This window comes from Arvicanthis niloticus, chromosome 9 (genome assembly GCF_011762505.2).
Source record: "Arvicanthis niloticus isolate mArvNil1 chromosome 9, mArvNil1.pat.X, whole genome shotgun sequence".
NCBI classification, from domain to species: Eukaryota; Metazoa; Chordata; class Mammalia; order Rodentia; family Muridae; genus Arvicanthis; species Arvicanthis niloticus.
The window spans coordinates 52,941,173-52,956,514 of NC_047666.1; the positions used below are offsets into that span (position 1 = coordinate 52,941,173).

General features: G+C 51.2%; 2 protein-coding genes across 13 annotated transcripts in view; one reads left to right on the forward strand and one right to left on the reverse strand.

Moving 5' to 3' along the window:
* The window catches only part of Atg7 (autophagy related 7), a 210,128-nt gene extending 208,247 nt beyond the window's left edge, over positions 1–1,881 (forward strand). For all 6 annotated transcript variants that reach the window (XM_076940288.1, XM_034511187.2, XM_034511188.2 and 3 more), the window contains one exon: positions 931–1,881. In XM_076940288.1, coding sequence (XP_076796403.1) covers positions 931–963 — 33 coding nt within the window. In that variant the 3' untranslated portion in view covers positions 964–1,881. The remainder of the gene's footprint in view (positions 1–930) is intronic.
* A 69-nt stretch (positions 1,882–1,950) lies between these two features.
* Positions 1,951–15,342, reverse strand: part of Vgll4 (vestigial like family member 4) — a 113,473-nt gene continuing 100,081 nt past the window's right edge. For all 7 annotated transcript variants that reach the window (XM_076940292.1, XM_034511191.2, XM_034511192.2 and 4 more), the window contains 3 exons: positions 5,815–6,010; positions 4,704–4,827; positions 1,951–4,399 (listed from right to left, as the gene is read on the reverse strand). In XM_076940292.1, coding sequence (XP_076796407.1) covers positions 4,128–4,399; positions 4,704–4,827; positions 5,815–6,010 — 592 coding nt within the window. In that variant the 3' untranslated portion in view covers positions 1,951–4,127. The remainder of the gene's footprint in view (positions 4,400–4,703; positions 4,828–5,814; positions 6,011–15,342) is intronic.

Consider the following 15,342-nt stretch of genomic DNA (forward strand, 5'->3'; position numbering starts at 1 on the left):
ACTTTCTTCCGTGTTTGCTTTCCACAGCCATGACAGCCAGTTACGCTATGAACGTAACTTGGCCAGACCTCCCACCTCCTCCCAACAAGCTGTTCTTACCCTCAGCTCTGCAAGGGCTGAGGTATTCTTGTGCAACCCATTCCAGGAATTTTGGAAGGCTCTGAAGGCATAGCTCTCTAGGGGCCCTAGGCTGCTTAGGGCACCAGAGTCTTGGGACCTGCTGTGTTGACCTCAGGCTGCCTTAAGACAGGATTTTTGCCAGGAGTTACTGGGACAGAGGACTGGCTTAAGGGGCTACCTCCTTCTCAGGGTGTTGTGAGAGTGGGTTCCCTCTCCAGTTTACACCCCTGGACTCCCTGGGGACACACATTGAGGGACAGAGGAAGGCCAGACAGAGGAAGGGTCTGGTAGTCTCTGGTCTGTTATCCTGCCTAGGTGACCTGGCGTTGCTGGGGGAGGCTGTTCTAAGTGACAGCCAGCTCCCTTGCCCCAGAATGTTGTTGGCACCTGGCATAAAGTTCAGTGTAGACATTAGGGCAGCACAGAGCTCCTGCCCTCTCAAGCTCAGCTTCTTGAGCACAGGGTACAGCTGGGCAAGCCGGCTGGGCCAGTGGTGCATGTTGCAAAACTCAGGGCCTGGCTGGGTCCACCAAGGATGTGAGGAGGATGCAGGGAGCGGCTGCCCAGCTTTTGCTCCCTGTTCACATTCCGTTTGCCCACTGGCTTTGAGGCCTTGTGAAAGGAAGAAACTTGAGGCTTAACCCATTGTACAAGAAACAGGGTGTCAGTCCTCCCCCATGTTGGGAGGTATATACAGTGTCTGTGAGAGTGTATACCTCTGTTGTCATAGCAGCTGAAGTTGGGAAATGTCATCTGTGGGCATTGTGGGGCAGCAGAACCCCTTAGCTGAGTGTCTGCCTTTTTCTACAGATCTGGGACATGAGTGACGAGGAGACCGTCTGAGGCACCCACAGCTCAGGAATACTCGGCCCTCAGCGCAGGACTGTACCCCAGGACTGGTGATCTGGGCCCTGCCACCTCCCTGGTCCTGATCCCCACATCTCCAAGGACTAGGGTGTACCCTCTGCTGCCCAGTTGCACCCTTTCCTGTGTCATCTCACCAGCTCTGAACTCAATAATAACCTTGGCATTGCCACTGATCTGGGGCTCAGGTCCTTCCATGTGCATTGATCTCCCTCCTCTCCCACTGTTGCCAAAGGACACCCCAGGATCTTTTCACTGTGGTCTCTGACCGAACATAGATCAGACAAGGCTGTGCTAGGAGCCTCACGGGGAGGGCACCTCCTGTGGGCCCTGGGTAACAGTGAGTGCTGAGCGTATAGCCTCAAGTGTTCAAGTGGCATACCAAGCCGCTCTCCCCCAGCTGTGGGCATGTTGAGTGCCACCCTGCTCCAGGGATGGGAGAGGCCACAGCCCTGTGCTGGGAGAGCAGGGCAAAGCTCTGCTTGATGGGCGTGTCCAGCTGAGCTCAGTCGGGGCAAGGCTTATTTTTCCCTTCATCCCGGGTGGGCCCTTGGCAGCCTAGTCACCTGTACTAAGCAGATGGGCTGCTCCTAGCAGCCCCTCCCCACGCCTGTGCACCTTCACCTAAGGTCTCAGGGCCAGAATGGAAGCCATGCATGGCTGACTTCAGCAGATCTCTGTAAGGGAGACTTCAGAGGACCACGGTCTAGCACAGATGCTGCAGCACGTGGCCCTACCCATCTGCACAAGGCTCTCCACAGATAGCCAGGCCTACCTGGCACAGGCCCACAGCCCGCACCCACCCTAGGAGCGGAGAGCCACACAGCCTTGGTTTAAGAGCACTTTATTATTGTTCTTAAGGCTACTTTTAAGTAAAAAAAAAAAAAAAAAAAAAAATATGGCCTGCCAAACCTTTTTTTTTTTCTTCTTCCAGGAAAAAAAAAACAAAAAACAAAAAACAACAGGCCACAGAAAATGGTATATTACAGATTTACAAACACAGAGAGGGGTCAGCACGCACATAGATGGCTTATTCTGTCTGGGGAGGTCACAAGCTCCTGCCCAGGCAGGATGACGCACTCCTCAGCTGACATGTGGTATCCCACTCCAGGGCACGGCCTATTCCAGATAGGTCAGCGCACCAGGGACCCAGCCACCCACACTGCTGTCTCCCATCCCCCAACACCGATGACCCGCTCACTGACGGGTATCTGAGGCCCGTTGCCCACAGAGCCAGTCCGCGGTGCGGTTGTTTTCCTGTGACAACCTCAGTAGCCTGTAGAATAACAAACTAGTGGCTATTGATGCGGACGCAGTGTTGTCATGAAGTAACTGTGTACCTGCACGATTACAGACACACCTACGACAAAAAAGATCAACTTTTTTTTCCCCAAACAACAACAACAAAAAAATGATTACGATAGGAAAGGGAAAATTAAATAGCTACATATCATTAACAAATTAATTGTTTCTTCAAAAAATACCTACAAATTTCTCTGTACATTCTTTACGCACAGCGTAATGATGGTCTTTAAAATTACCTATATAAAAAAAGTGTTCTGAACAATTCTTTTTTTCCTACAGAAAATAGAGGGGCCTGAATGCCAAGCTTGGAAGCCCAGGAGAGTGGAGTGAACCTTATACGGGGCAGGAGGAGGGCTGCCCATGCTTGTAAAGGCCAGTAACCACCCTATGACTGCGGGCATCACTCCCCACCTTCCCACCCGTGCCTGTTTCCCAAGTTCAACAGCTAACCTGTGTCCTCCTCCTAAAAGTCAGCTCCATGGGCTCCCATGTGCAGGAGTCCATAATGCCTTGTGGGGGAGGAGCTCCTAGCTAGGTGATGCCCTCAGGTGGGCCAGGCCAGGGGACAGAAATGCTCAAGGCTGGGGGGAGCAGCAGCTGTCGGGCATCCCCAACCGTGTCTGTCCTGCTGGCTTCTAATGTCTAGTTAGTAGCTATTAATAGTGCAGGAATAGTGGTGCAGGAGGAACTGTATACAGAGGAATGTGTACAGCCTTGGCCCCAGCATAGGAGGATGCGCACGCAGCCCCCACGCTGCAGGCTGTCAGGCACCTGATGTTTGGCCAGGAGTTGGAAAGGAGCAGTCTGTGTATCAAGGAGCCTAAAGACATGAACTCCAAGTCCCCAGCCCAGGATGCAGAAAATCAGCAGCAACGGGCTTCCCCAGCCTACCACACCCACTGGCTGTGCACTCCTCTCCGGAGTAAAGTGAGCACTGACTCATCTCAGAAGCACAGCTGGACCAGCAGTGAATGTAGCAAGGGCTGAAACTGACGAAACAGGCTAATGCCAACAAGAAGCCAGACAAGGAGCCAGTCGGTGCTACAGTCTGGGCTTAGTCAATAGGAACCAGCTTTTTTTTTTTTTTTTTTTTTTTTTTTTGAGACATACACCATGTCAGAAGCACTACGGAGTCCTCCAGCCTTGGCACCGGCCTCACAAACTGCAGTGTTCAGAGAGGGTAAATGCCCATGGTCAGGGGGAGTCTGCAGTCCAGCTGTGAGCACCTCAAGCCTAGAGAAAGACCTAGAACCTGCTAGAGACCTTCTAAGTTCAGCAACAATGCAAGCACACAAGGTGAAGTGTTCCCTAGCAGTTTGCCCTCAGTACTGGCATCTTAGACAGCTGCCCAGCAGGCAGCTCTGCCCTCCATAGTGCAAATCAGGACAGTTCTCTTCAGGCAGACACATGCAAATGCAGACTGAGCCAGACCCCAGGTGGAAGCCAGGCTGTGCACCCGGCCTCAAATGCTAAGAGCACAAAGTGTCCGGATCCCCGTGTCGTCATGGCTTGTGACTGAAAAAGGGCCGCAGGGTCCCGGCTGCCAGGTGGCAGACCTGCAGAGGTTTCTTTGGTAACCAGGGCAGGAAGCAAGGATGCTCTGCCGGACTCAGTGCTCCGTGCTGTTCCGTTGCCACACTGAGGCCCCTTGTATGAACACTAAGCAAGTATAAAACAGAGCAGAACAAAGTCCAGACAACATGGTTTTGCGAATAAACCACCCACCCCCCCTCCCCCCAGGATTTTTTTTTTTTTTCTTTCTGTTTTTTTAAGCACTGACTGTTCAAAGCTCAGGCAAACCATGCAGATTCCTGTGTGGTCAAAGGGTGGCTCCCCCTTCAGGAGACCACAGAGGGGGAGTGACTATGGCTGACCATGTGGGCAGTGGGGCTGGCTGGCTGGCCCCTGCGTGAGGCTGACTCCGGGCTGCTGGATGCGCTGTCCTTGGCCGCTTTGATCTGAAGCCATGTGTCACCTAGTGCTTTGGCAAAGTGGTCGTCCACAGAGCCAGTGATGGACACCGAGTTAGGTGCCGGCTCTGGTTCCTTGTAGTTCTTGCCCAGGCTCCGACGGAAGTGCTCTTCCACCACAGGGTCACAGGTGGCAGTTGCTGCAAAGGCGGGGATAGAGGACAGATAGCTGCATCAGTGGGCCCAGTACCCCAGTCAGTGATACCTAAGCATACCATTAAAGTGTAAAGCCAGAGACTCTTTGTGGCACTAAATTACACTGGTGGATCCTGGAGCCCAGAGGGCCCGGGACAGAGGTTCTTTTCTCTGCCCCACTTGAGCCCTGGCGCACATACATGTGCTCTAAAACAGTGTTTTGAAATTTATGAATTTTAGGAAGAGAGATTACAGCCCACGGCTTAATCCAGGGTTCCCACATGCCACCGGCTATGGTGGAAAACTCACCACTGGGTGGTCTCCGGTAGCTGGCGGACCCAGGCGCAGAACAGCCACTGTGTGCGATGGGACAGTGAGAGAGGTTGCAGTTGCGGGCGCCCGCAGATGCACAGGTAATCACGGAGGGCCGGTTCTGTGGGAGGGAGAACAGGTCAGCTCCTCATCCACTGAGTGCCGCTACCAGCGGCCCAAGCTCCTCTCCCAGGGACCCTCCCTGCATCCAGCTGCTCCTCAGGCCCGCTGTGATACCCAACAGCAGGTCTAGAGGGGAGACTAGAATGGGGTGGAGTCCCCTTCTCCAGCACCTGCAGGTGAGCCCCCAACACATAGCATCTCCTAATGGCCAGGCCCCTTCCTCCCTGTCCATACATATAAACACTGACCCGAAACCTAGGAATCACAGGTCCAGAGGCTCAGAGTCCACCGAGGGTCACACAGAGCCACCACTCCACCCCTACCCCCATGCCGCCTCTGTGCTTTTAAAGTCTCTTACCACAGTTTTTGTTAGAAACTTGACCCTTTAGTTGTCTCTGGGGCTTTCCATGTGGGGCTAAAGCCTTGCACATACAGGGCAAGTGCCCATGTCCTCCGTCTCCCTCTATCCCTCTTGCTCTATGTAAGTCAAGGCCTTATGAAGTTGCCTTGTTCTTGTAATCCTCCTGCCTCAGCCTTCCAAGTAGCTGAGATTATACGCCTATACTATAGGCCTGGCCTTTTTATTTTCCTTTAGTAGAAGTAGAAATAGTAGCAGCAGCAGCAGCAGCAGCAGCAGCAATGATGATGATGATGATGGAGGATGATAAAAAGCCTGTGTCCGGGTCACAGGTTTATGACACTGACATTTAACTTAGGCTTTATGAAACCATACGGGGTAAGGACAGGCCTCTCAAGGGGATTGCTACACTGACCCCGAGGAACAGAGTGCCAGGGAAGACGGGCGCCCAAGCCAGGGCCAGGCACTCCTTTGGTTCAACCCTGCACTGTGCGGAGACTAAGCCAAAGGAATGAGGGGACCGTGATCCTCTCATTTCAGGACTTCTGCTCAGTGTTCTCCATGGAGCTCTTGGTCCCCAACGTCCACCTCTAGATGACAACTGGCCGGGCTGCCTGACACACACACCTGCTGCCGCTCCACAGCTGACCGGCCTGTGTCACTGCTGTTCTTAGTCAGGGCAAGAGGCTGCTCCATGAGGCCGGGGAGGGATGCGTATAGGTGGCCACCATGCAAGCTCACAGCGGGTGCTGCAGCCCGCTCGATGGGACTGCGGCTCCGTTCCCGGGGATCTCTGCGGCAGTCTCCGTTGACAGTCTTATTCCTGAAAGACAGGGCCATGCTCAGAGGGGATGACTGGCAAAGGGGGCCCTGGTGAGGAGCCATGTGCTTCCTCCTAGATGCTTCCATGACATCTAACACTAAGGACAGGACCAACAGGTGAGCTGAGGAACCAGGCCCTAAGTATGGGAGAGGCACCTGTGGGCCGAAGTTGGCTTTGTGGCCTCCCTCCTTCCCTGCTGGCAGACACTTGGCAGGGTTGTCTCCCTACATACAAGATCTACTTCATGGTCAGCTCAGGCACAGTTGGTCATTGAGGAAGGATGGGAATGCTGATGACCCAGAGAAAAGGTACAATCCTATAAGCCAGTTCTGGAGTGGGGCCACAGTGCTATCTGCTCCCAAGCAGCAGAGGCCATTTCTGCCTCCTCACTGGTGAACACCTGCATAGGGAAAAGAAGACACCAGAGTGCAGAACTAGGGGTGGGCAGACTCATGGGGAACCAGAGCTGGCCCATGGACCACAGTGCACCCATAGCCTTCACACGATTCTACACCCGCAGGGGCTCAAGCAGCAGAAACTGGCACAGACAGGAAATCCCAGGGGGCTCCATGGTTCCCAGAAGACCCTGTGGCAGGCAATGGGTACAGAAGAACCCAATACAAGGAGGGCTGGGGGTCTGGGGAAGACAGCCTACAGACTGAAGGAAGACTACAGCAAGACGACTCAGATAGGCTAACATCACTTGTTCCCTGGACCTCAAGGTCACCAGTCCTATCACCTCCCACCTTCGATCCCCACGGCATTTTCACATGGCCAAGCACCAACCCCAATGGTGAGATGCACATAGAGACCAGAATTGGGTGGCACCAAGAGGGGCCTCCAGCCCTATGCCTAAGAAATCAGTCAACTGGCACCGGGCATGGCTCACACATAAAATACCATGAGACACAGCAAGCCTGGGAATGTGCTAGTTAATGTTAGTAAAATTACACGTCACTTTGTTCCCAGCTCATTTCCCTCATTCCTGGAGCTTAAAGACAGACTTTGTTTTCCATGTCCCTCCCCCCTTTAAATGAATCACAGCCTAGGGCGCCCTGTGCCATCAGGACGCTGACCCAAACCACACACATCCTGCAGCTCCTTAAAGATCAAGGTGGTGGACAGAAAACCAACACTAGCCCTGCTGGGGCCTCAAGGACTCATGGGGCTGCCTGAGACAAGCGACCCTGCCCACAGGTGGGCACTTCTAGAGAGAAGTGGGCAGCCAAAGAGAGACCACCACACTCATCCAAACCAGGGTTTTCTGGGGACAGTCACTATGTGCTCCCAATCACTCTCTGAGCTCTGAAGACAAAATGTCAACAGAATTTGAGGAAAACGGACTAGATCCCAGGAAGTACAATTCCAAAGAAAACATGGTAAAACAAGGGTCTGGCCTTTAGCCAGGTACAGACTGGAGGTCTAGCCTCATGCATCATCTTGCTCAGCCTCAGGGATCATGGCACATTGGCAGGACAGAAGAGTAAGGAAGGACCCACCCAGCCCCGGGCTTCCCACAACACACAGGATATCCTGGAGGCAACAGAGTGAGCTTTCCTGATGCTTATCTGTGCTGTCATCACCGCACTGTGCCCTGGGAACCTGGACGACAGTATTCAAGCCTTCCCAGTATAGCACTAATAGTTGAGGGGACAGAAGCTAAGTCTTTACACCTTCTCAAAGCCACAACCAACCTAGAGGCCGCCTGCTTTGCCCAAGAACCGTGTCATTAGTGGAGACACGATGGTACAGACCATATCCTCTGTGACCTCCAACCCTAGCTTCCCATCCCTTGACAATCAGGAAGAAAGCCACCTCACTACCTCTGCCTCAAAGCCAAGAAAGCATGGCACCATCGAGGTTGCCTGACATTTCTGTCCCCTGCCCACAAAGGTCCTGTCTCACTTTCTGCTCTGAAGTTTTAAAACTCAACTCCGGGGAACTAACCAACCAACACACACCTCATTCTCTCTCACAGGAAGCTGAGGCCTGAGTCCCAGCTGGGAAACTTCCAGCTGGAGGAGGATGGCCCCACACTCTTCAGGCTAGTGGTCTTCTCACCCCTTGCTGAGAGCTCAGACCTTATTATGGCAGACTCCAAAATGGGAAAGAGATTCGATGGGGCCCAGGCACTATCTGAAGTTACCAAGCTGGTTCAGTCAAGGACTCCAGTGCACAGCCCACTGTCTCTAAACCTGTCCCTTTCCCTGATGGGGTAGAGAACTCTTTCTGTACATCTCTCAGCAAGGCATTTGACTCTCCCGTGAGTTGCCTTTAATTTCTGTCACAGACTGAATGGGGTCCACTGATAGATATTATATGTGACCAGAGCCAATAAGATGAGGTCACCCAAGCCACAATTCAGTGCCACTGGAGGGTGGATTAAATAACAGGCTCTCAAAGGAAAGATGGTACTGAGACTTGGGGGTGTCAGATAAGAAAGCCTTCCTCAGAAGAAACCAAACACTCTATGGAGAAAGGCTAGCCTTGAACTCAGAGATCAGCCTGCTTCTGCCTTCCCAGGGCTGGAATTTAAGGCACGTGCCAAAGACAGCTGAAGAAACCTATCTTGAATGACCCTCATAATGTCATGGCACGAGCACTCCTGGGCTTATGATTTGCCCATATTCCTGACTATTCTGCAACTTGCCAATATACACGCTGCAAAACAGTCTCAGATAGATACTTGAGGGAAGACTCCAGAAGGTGCTGTCACCTTGGGAGGTCATAGGTCTGTGGGGACAAGAAAGGCACCATGGACATCCTTCAATAATGCTGTCTACAAGAAAAGAAGCTCAGAGTATGTCTAATCCAGTTCAGCATGTCACATAAAAGGGCTAGAAACCAGTGCTGCTGGGGAGCCTGATGTTGGGCTAGCCTCTACTAATGTGTTTGTGCCTTAGTTTTAACAAAACGTTGTAAAAGTTTTTAAGCTTATAAAGGTATGAAGAAAACATTTTTTTTTTTTTGGTCCAGCTGTATAATAATTTTGTGCTAATTGTTATCATAAAACTCAAAAATTGTAAAAATTAAAATTTTGGAGCCAGCGAGATGACTCGGAGGTGAGAGCTTACTTGCCTTGCAAGCCCAGTGAGCTGAGAGGGCACAATGAGAAGGCCCATTCCTCAGGATGCACCCGCTGTTAGGGGCAATGGCTGGCTTCTCGGGCTCTCAGTCCTGACTTTGCCAGCACCCCTGGAACCCCATTGCTTTCTAGATCTCTAGAAGTTCTCAACAGTGATGCTTTCTGCTGAGTGACCTATAGTTAATGCAAAAGCATTTAGAGCTTTACAGCTGAGGTTCTCAGCCTTCCTAACGAGGTGGCCCTTTAATACAGTTCTGCATGTTGCGGTGACCACCCCACCAACCATAACATTTTGTTGTTACTTCATAGCTGTAATTTTGCTGTTATGAAGTATAATGTAAGTATCTGATATGAGACCCACAGGTTGAGAAGCTTTGCTCTAGAGTCTCATAAAAGCCAGGCCCGTAAGCCTCACTGACTCTCAGGTAACACTGAGTCACGGCCTGCTGTATGAGACCAGGAGGCCAAGGCCAGTCAGTGAGTGAGGATGAAGAGCACATGGCCCTGGGCCTGGCCACTCCAGAAGCCAGTGAGACACCCACTACCCTGCATACAGGGTACAGAGGGACTGAAGGCCTTGGTGGTGGCTATCACCTGACTTTCAGCTCAGCAACTCTGGATGGCACTGGAAGGGACGCTCTCACCTGGGTTTACACTTTCCTTCACTGCAACTTGCCATGGCCACAGCTGGGGAGCACTGTCCCCTGCTTATTACCCAGTGCTAAACCATGGGGGAAAGGGAAAAAGAGGAGAGGAGGGACAGATCTCCAAGTCCCAGAACAGGCAGGTGACAGTGCAGGGTTCCCCATTACCTGGGAGAGTCACTCACTTCCTATAGCTGGAAGTAAAGGCAGCTGGGTAGAGCTGCCTGAGCCACACACCCCTGCCATGCTTCTGATGAGGACTGGGTCATTCGTCTCCATGACTGAGCCCAGGAGTCATGAAGGAGCCTGGCTATGTCATGATGTCCCCTCCACCACCACCCTGCTCCTCTGGCTCCTCCAGCTGTCTCTTGCATCCCATGAGAGCAAGCTAACAGCCTAGGAGCTGTAACCGACAGTCACAGGGCTTCAGCACCCAGGGAAAAGCTCCTGGAAGTTGAAGTCCAAGCCTCAATTAAGGAAGAAAATACGATTTTAGAGACCTGTCTGTAGCACCATACAGTTCACTTCCTCCTGTCATGGTGACAGCAGGGCTCTTACAAGCACTCCTCTCTGAAGGCACAGCGCTCTGCCCCACTGAGGCAGAGTCTCCTGCTCACCTTCCTCCCAATGCAAACCATGGAGACAGTCCAGGAAGTTACTTCCTTTCCCTCATGTTATCCAAACCCCCCCCACACACATCTACTAAAAAGATGTGAAATAAGCAGGTGAGAGAACGGCGACTCTAGCTCTGTGTCACAGAGGCGTAGCCCTCTTACAAGATGACCCCTCCCGTTTACCCGGGCTGGGCCTCATACTCAGGCCCCACTCTGACTCCAGCCCCAGTTCCCCAGACCACAACTGTCTGCATGTGTTTTACATCACTAGCTGAGACAACAGAAAGAAACGGAAGCCTGAGAATCAGGTCTGCCATGAGACTGGGGGTTGGAACACCATGCTCCCCTCATGTTAGCCAAGCAAGAACTGGTCCACCTGTAGCCACAAGCCCCCAGGGACTACACACAAATGGGCCAAGAACCCATGTGCATGCCAAGCCCAGTTTCCAGAGCCCGCAGATCATGTGCTGCACACATGCACACTCAGATGCTAATGAATAGAGATGCTGCTGAGATTAATAAATGTTCATTTAAGATCCCTGCTGCTCCTGGGTGTACAGCTGTTTTCGTCATTATGCAGTCTCTCAATGAATGATACTAAAAAGTACAACCACTATCATGTTTTTGGCATTAAGCAGTCCTCAAACTAGAGAGGGATGGAAAGCATCAGGCTCTTTCTGCCGAAATCCAGCTGCCACATCTGCCATGGGCAGAAATCTCTAGACCATGCCCTCTCCACCCAGTGACAGGCACCACTGGGCTGGCTTTTATACTGTTACCATTTAGGGAGGACTCTGGACTACTGAGATGAAGTCTGAAGAACAGGGTGAAGGAAGAGGCTGGGAACATGCCAGATATCCAGTACCATTCCCTGAAGCCCACCTTCCCCTCATCTTCCCCCTGCCTCTATCTCCCACCCTCAGCTTCCAGTAGCATATGCAGGTCCAAAGCTCCCAATGCTTAGGAAGGTCACGGCTGACCAGGAGAGAAGAGACAGTCCCTCCAGCCACCAGGAGGGATGCAACCAGAATAGGACCAGCCAGTGTCTTGCATAGCACCAGGCAGTTTTGTGAATGAGCTGGCTTTCAAAAAGCAAACCTATTCTTGGGAATAATCAGCACCAGAGGGGCTCTTAATGCTGGCAGACAGGGTTACACCTCCATCAGGGTTCCAGGAGAAACTCTAAGAGGGTAATCTACCATGACACATCCACTAGAGAGGAAAAGTCTGGAAACAGTCAGCCACACTCCCCACTGTTGTGCTGCTACAAGGTCTTCCAGAGCTCCAAGCTAAATCTTAGCAAGGCTCACTCCTAGTTTTTCCTCCACACAGTTGCAAATAGCCAGAAAATAGCATCAGACTGTGGGTGAGAAGCTTCAACCTACCCAAGGTACATGTGTGGTAGGCACATGCGTGTGAAGCAGCCACCAAGATGGCTGCATGAATGGCTGCTGGGATGTGACTTCCTTCCTCAGGCAAGCCACTCAGAACAGAAAAGCTTCAGCACAAAGCCTTTGAGTGGGTGACAGTTGCCTCCAGAGACCATGTCTCTATGCCATCTCCCTTTTGGAAAACCTAGGAAACTTTATTCCTTCCAGCTACCAGAAATGTCTTTCCCTGTCATCCTTGCCAGGACTCGGCAACAAACACCGGCCCATCAGCAGTACCACATACCCCACTAACTAGTCATCCCACAGCAGTAACCAGTCGTCCCACAGCAGTAACTAGTTGTACCTGGCACTGGACATCACTGCAGAGGAGTCCAGGGCCCTCGAGCACCCAGGGAAGGCTGGCTCCTTCAGCACAGTGGTAATCTCTGAACTGCAGACCAGGACACATGATAGGTGAAAACAAGACCAGCGTGAGGATTAGCGAGGCCTGCAGTGCTCTGTGCCCGTGTCCCCTAAGAAGGTGATGACGTCTGGGGTTCAATTCCCAGCACCCACAAGGTGGCTCACAGCCATCTGTAACTCCACTTCCAGAGAATCTGACGCCCTCTTCTGACCTCTGTGGGCACTATACAAATCAAACACCCGCACATAAATTAAAAATAACAATCTAAAAAGAAAGATGAGGTCATATGTAAACCTTCTTTCAATTCAGCTCTACCTGTGACTCCCTGTGGAGCAGACACCCTGCATTCCAATATACGCGTGTAGTCCACATGGCTGCACACCCACTGCACACTGCCACATCCAGCACAGGAGTGCTAGCAGTCTATGGCTGGTAGTGACAGGTTCCAAAGTACTCTGTGGGGGCCTTTCACACATTGATTCAACATTGAATAAAAACCAGAAAGGAGGGCTGGAGAGATGGCTCAGTGGATAAGAGCACTGACTGCTCTTCCCGAGGACCTGAGTTCAAGTCCCAGCAACTGCATGGTGACTATCTGTAATGAGATCTTCTGGTGTGTCTGAAGACAGCAATAATATATATATATATATATATATATATATATATATATATATATATTCATTCTTTAAAAAGGAAAAAAAAACTAGAAAGGAGGTTTTCCTTCTCAGTTTACCTTAGAAATTACAAAATACAACCAAAAATAACAGCAACAAAAATCAGCCATTAACCCACCAGAGAGCTAGCTCCATGCACCTTAGGTATTGAGATTCTACTGTTGGCAATGAGACATGCACCCAAGAAGAGATCTCCCGACACTCACCACGGTTTCCATATTACACTACCAATAAAGGAAGGGTCCCCAGACCCCAGTGTTTAGGGCGGTGATTGCCTCCAAACGTCTGCTCGTCCTTGCCGAACTCCATCTTTCCAAAAACTGGAGAAGGGGAGGACTTAACTTTCTCTCTTTCCTTTAATACAACCAGGGAATTTAGAAACCGGCTTTAAATTACTTTAAGAAAGGATGGTTTTTGAGAATTACCCAGGGCCTTGGAAACACTCCAGTATGCTAGTAACTGGTTAAGCTGGTTACAACTCGAGACTTTTCCATTCTTTTCTCTTTTTTTCTGTGGGTTTTTTTTTTTTTTTTTTTTTTTTTTTTTTCCCAAGACAGGATTTCTCTGTGTAGCCCTGGCTGTCCTGGAACTCACTCTGTAGACCAGGCTGGCCTCGAACTCAGAAATCCACCTGTCTCTGCCTCCTGAGTGCTGGGATTAAAGGCATGCGCCACCAACATCCAGCTGGTCTCCTCCGACCTTAGAAGCTTCCCATAAACACAGAGGCCATCGCTAAAGGCCTACTTCATCTCTCAGTCACAGAACCGCCCTCCCCGACTGCTGTTCAGGATCTTGCTATGTAGCTGAAGCTGGCCTTCAATTTGAGATTCTCTTGCCTCAAGCTCCCTTATTGTTAGGACAGTAGGCATTCGTCAGCATCTAGAATTCTCTCTCCCTGAGCTGTGCACTTTGCTTTCCTGGGTGGTTACTCACATCTAAGCAATGCCCTGGCTGCTACAGTCTTCTTTAGAGCTGCCTTGGAGCTCTGAGAGGGAAAACCATGAGCATAGGACCCGACTTCCTGCTCAACACTGAGGTAGCATTTGCCCTAGACCCATGCAGAGGAGTCTACGCCCTACACCTGCCCACTCTACAAGAGCTTCCAAAAGCCAGATGCCTATGGTTCCTCTTCAGAACCCACTCAACTGAAGTCACTGCCCCAGAGTCCTCTGACTTCACCTGTGCATGAGGGTCACAGTGGACATCTGGCTTTCCCTGCCTCAACACTAGACACTCATGTGTTCTTCATTTGAACCAGCTCACCACTAGCCCTTTCTGTGTTATGGTAAGGGATACAATACCATTCATTTTTTTCCTTATATTTATTTTTGTGTATGCGTGTTTGCCTGCACAAGATGGTATGGAATCCCCTAAACTGGAGTTACAGGTTGTTGTTAGCTACCATGTGAGTGTCGGGAACTAAACTCTGGTCCTTTGCAGGGGCAGCCAGTGCCTTTAACTTCTTGCGCCATCTCTCCGGCCCGTACAACACCGTATTTAAGGATGCTGTCCAGTAGTACTAAGTGCGTTCACACACACAGCTATACAAACCACTCCCCACCTCTATGAGTTCTCTATTGTCCCCACTAAGCACTGATTCCCCAGGTCAGCCAGTCCCCGGAACAGCCACTCCACATTACCTCAGGATGAGCCACTGTTCTCCACGCTAGAGGCCTTGTAATGAGTCAGCTCGTGGACCGTCATTGCTTCAACTCTGGTTTATTTTGCTTAGCGAATTCTCATGGTTCAGCCATGTGTGTGTTAGAATGCCTCCCTAAGGCTGAATGTGTTCCACTGTAACATGGGGACCCATGCTCCCACCCATGCTCTCAATGGGTATTTTCCTGTGCTGTTCCTACTTCTTGACTATGTGAACAGAGCCACTGTGCGTCTAAGTGTTCAAACTGGACACAGTACACACTACTTGAAGAGGAGCTGTTAGGTCACAGCATGGTTCTCAGTCTAACACTCAGTCCTTAGAAGTTCTGACAAATCACCGGCATTGCATTAGGCTGGGTCCCTAGAACACATCTCTCATTCACCACCTGTCCCTCCTTACGACAGAGAAGCCAGAGAAAGGTTGCCAGGAGCACAGGGCTGGTCCTCGAGCACAGAACTGATAAGCCTTCATAAAACAGCCTTCCTGGGTTGTGGGAGCGACACACACAAACACTGTGAACATACCCCACAGAAGTCGGCGCATACCCTGCCACCAGGACACAAGACAGTGCGTCTTGTGGCTGCCATCAGCTGTGAGCTTCTGGGAGACTCACAGCTACATAACTGTGGTTCCCACTTCTCACTATGAGCTCAGAACAATTGCTTCAAGTCTTCAGAGGGTGGCTAAATGTTAACAGTAATAGCTACCACTTGTGTGGCAGCTGCATATGGCGGGACCAAGTCCTCAGTGTGTCTGCACCACTCCTACAACAAGGGCACTCCAACCCGCAGGTCCCTCCCAGGGCTCCCAGGGGCAAGGCATGATGCAGCTTGGGCTGGGCAGGGCGCAGGTCTCAGAGGA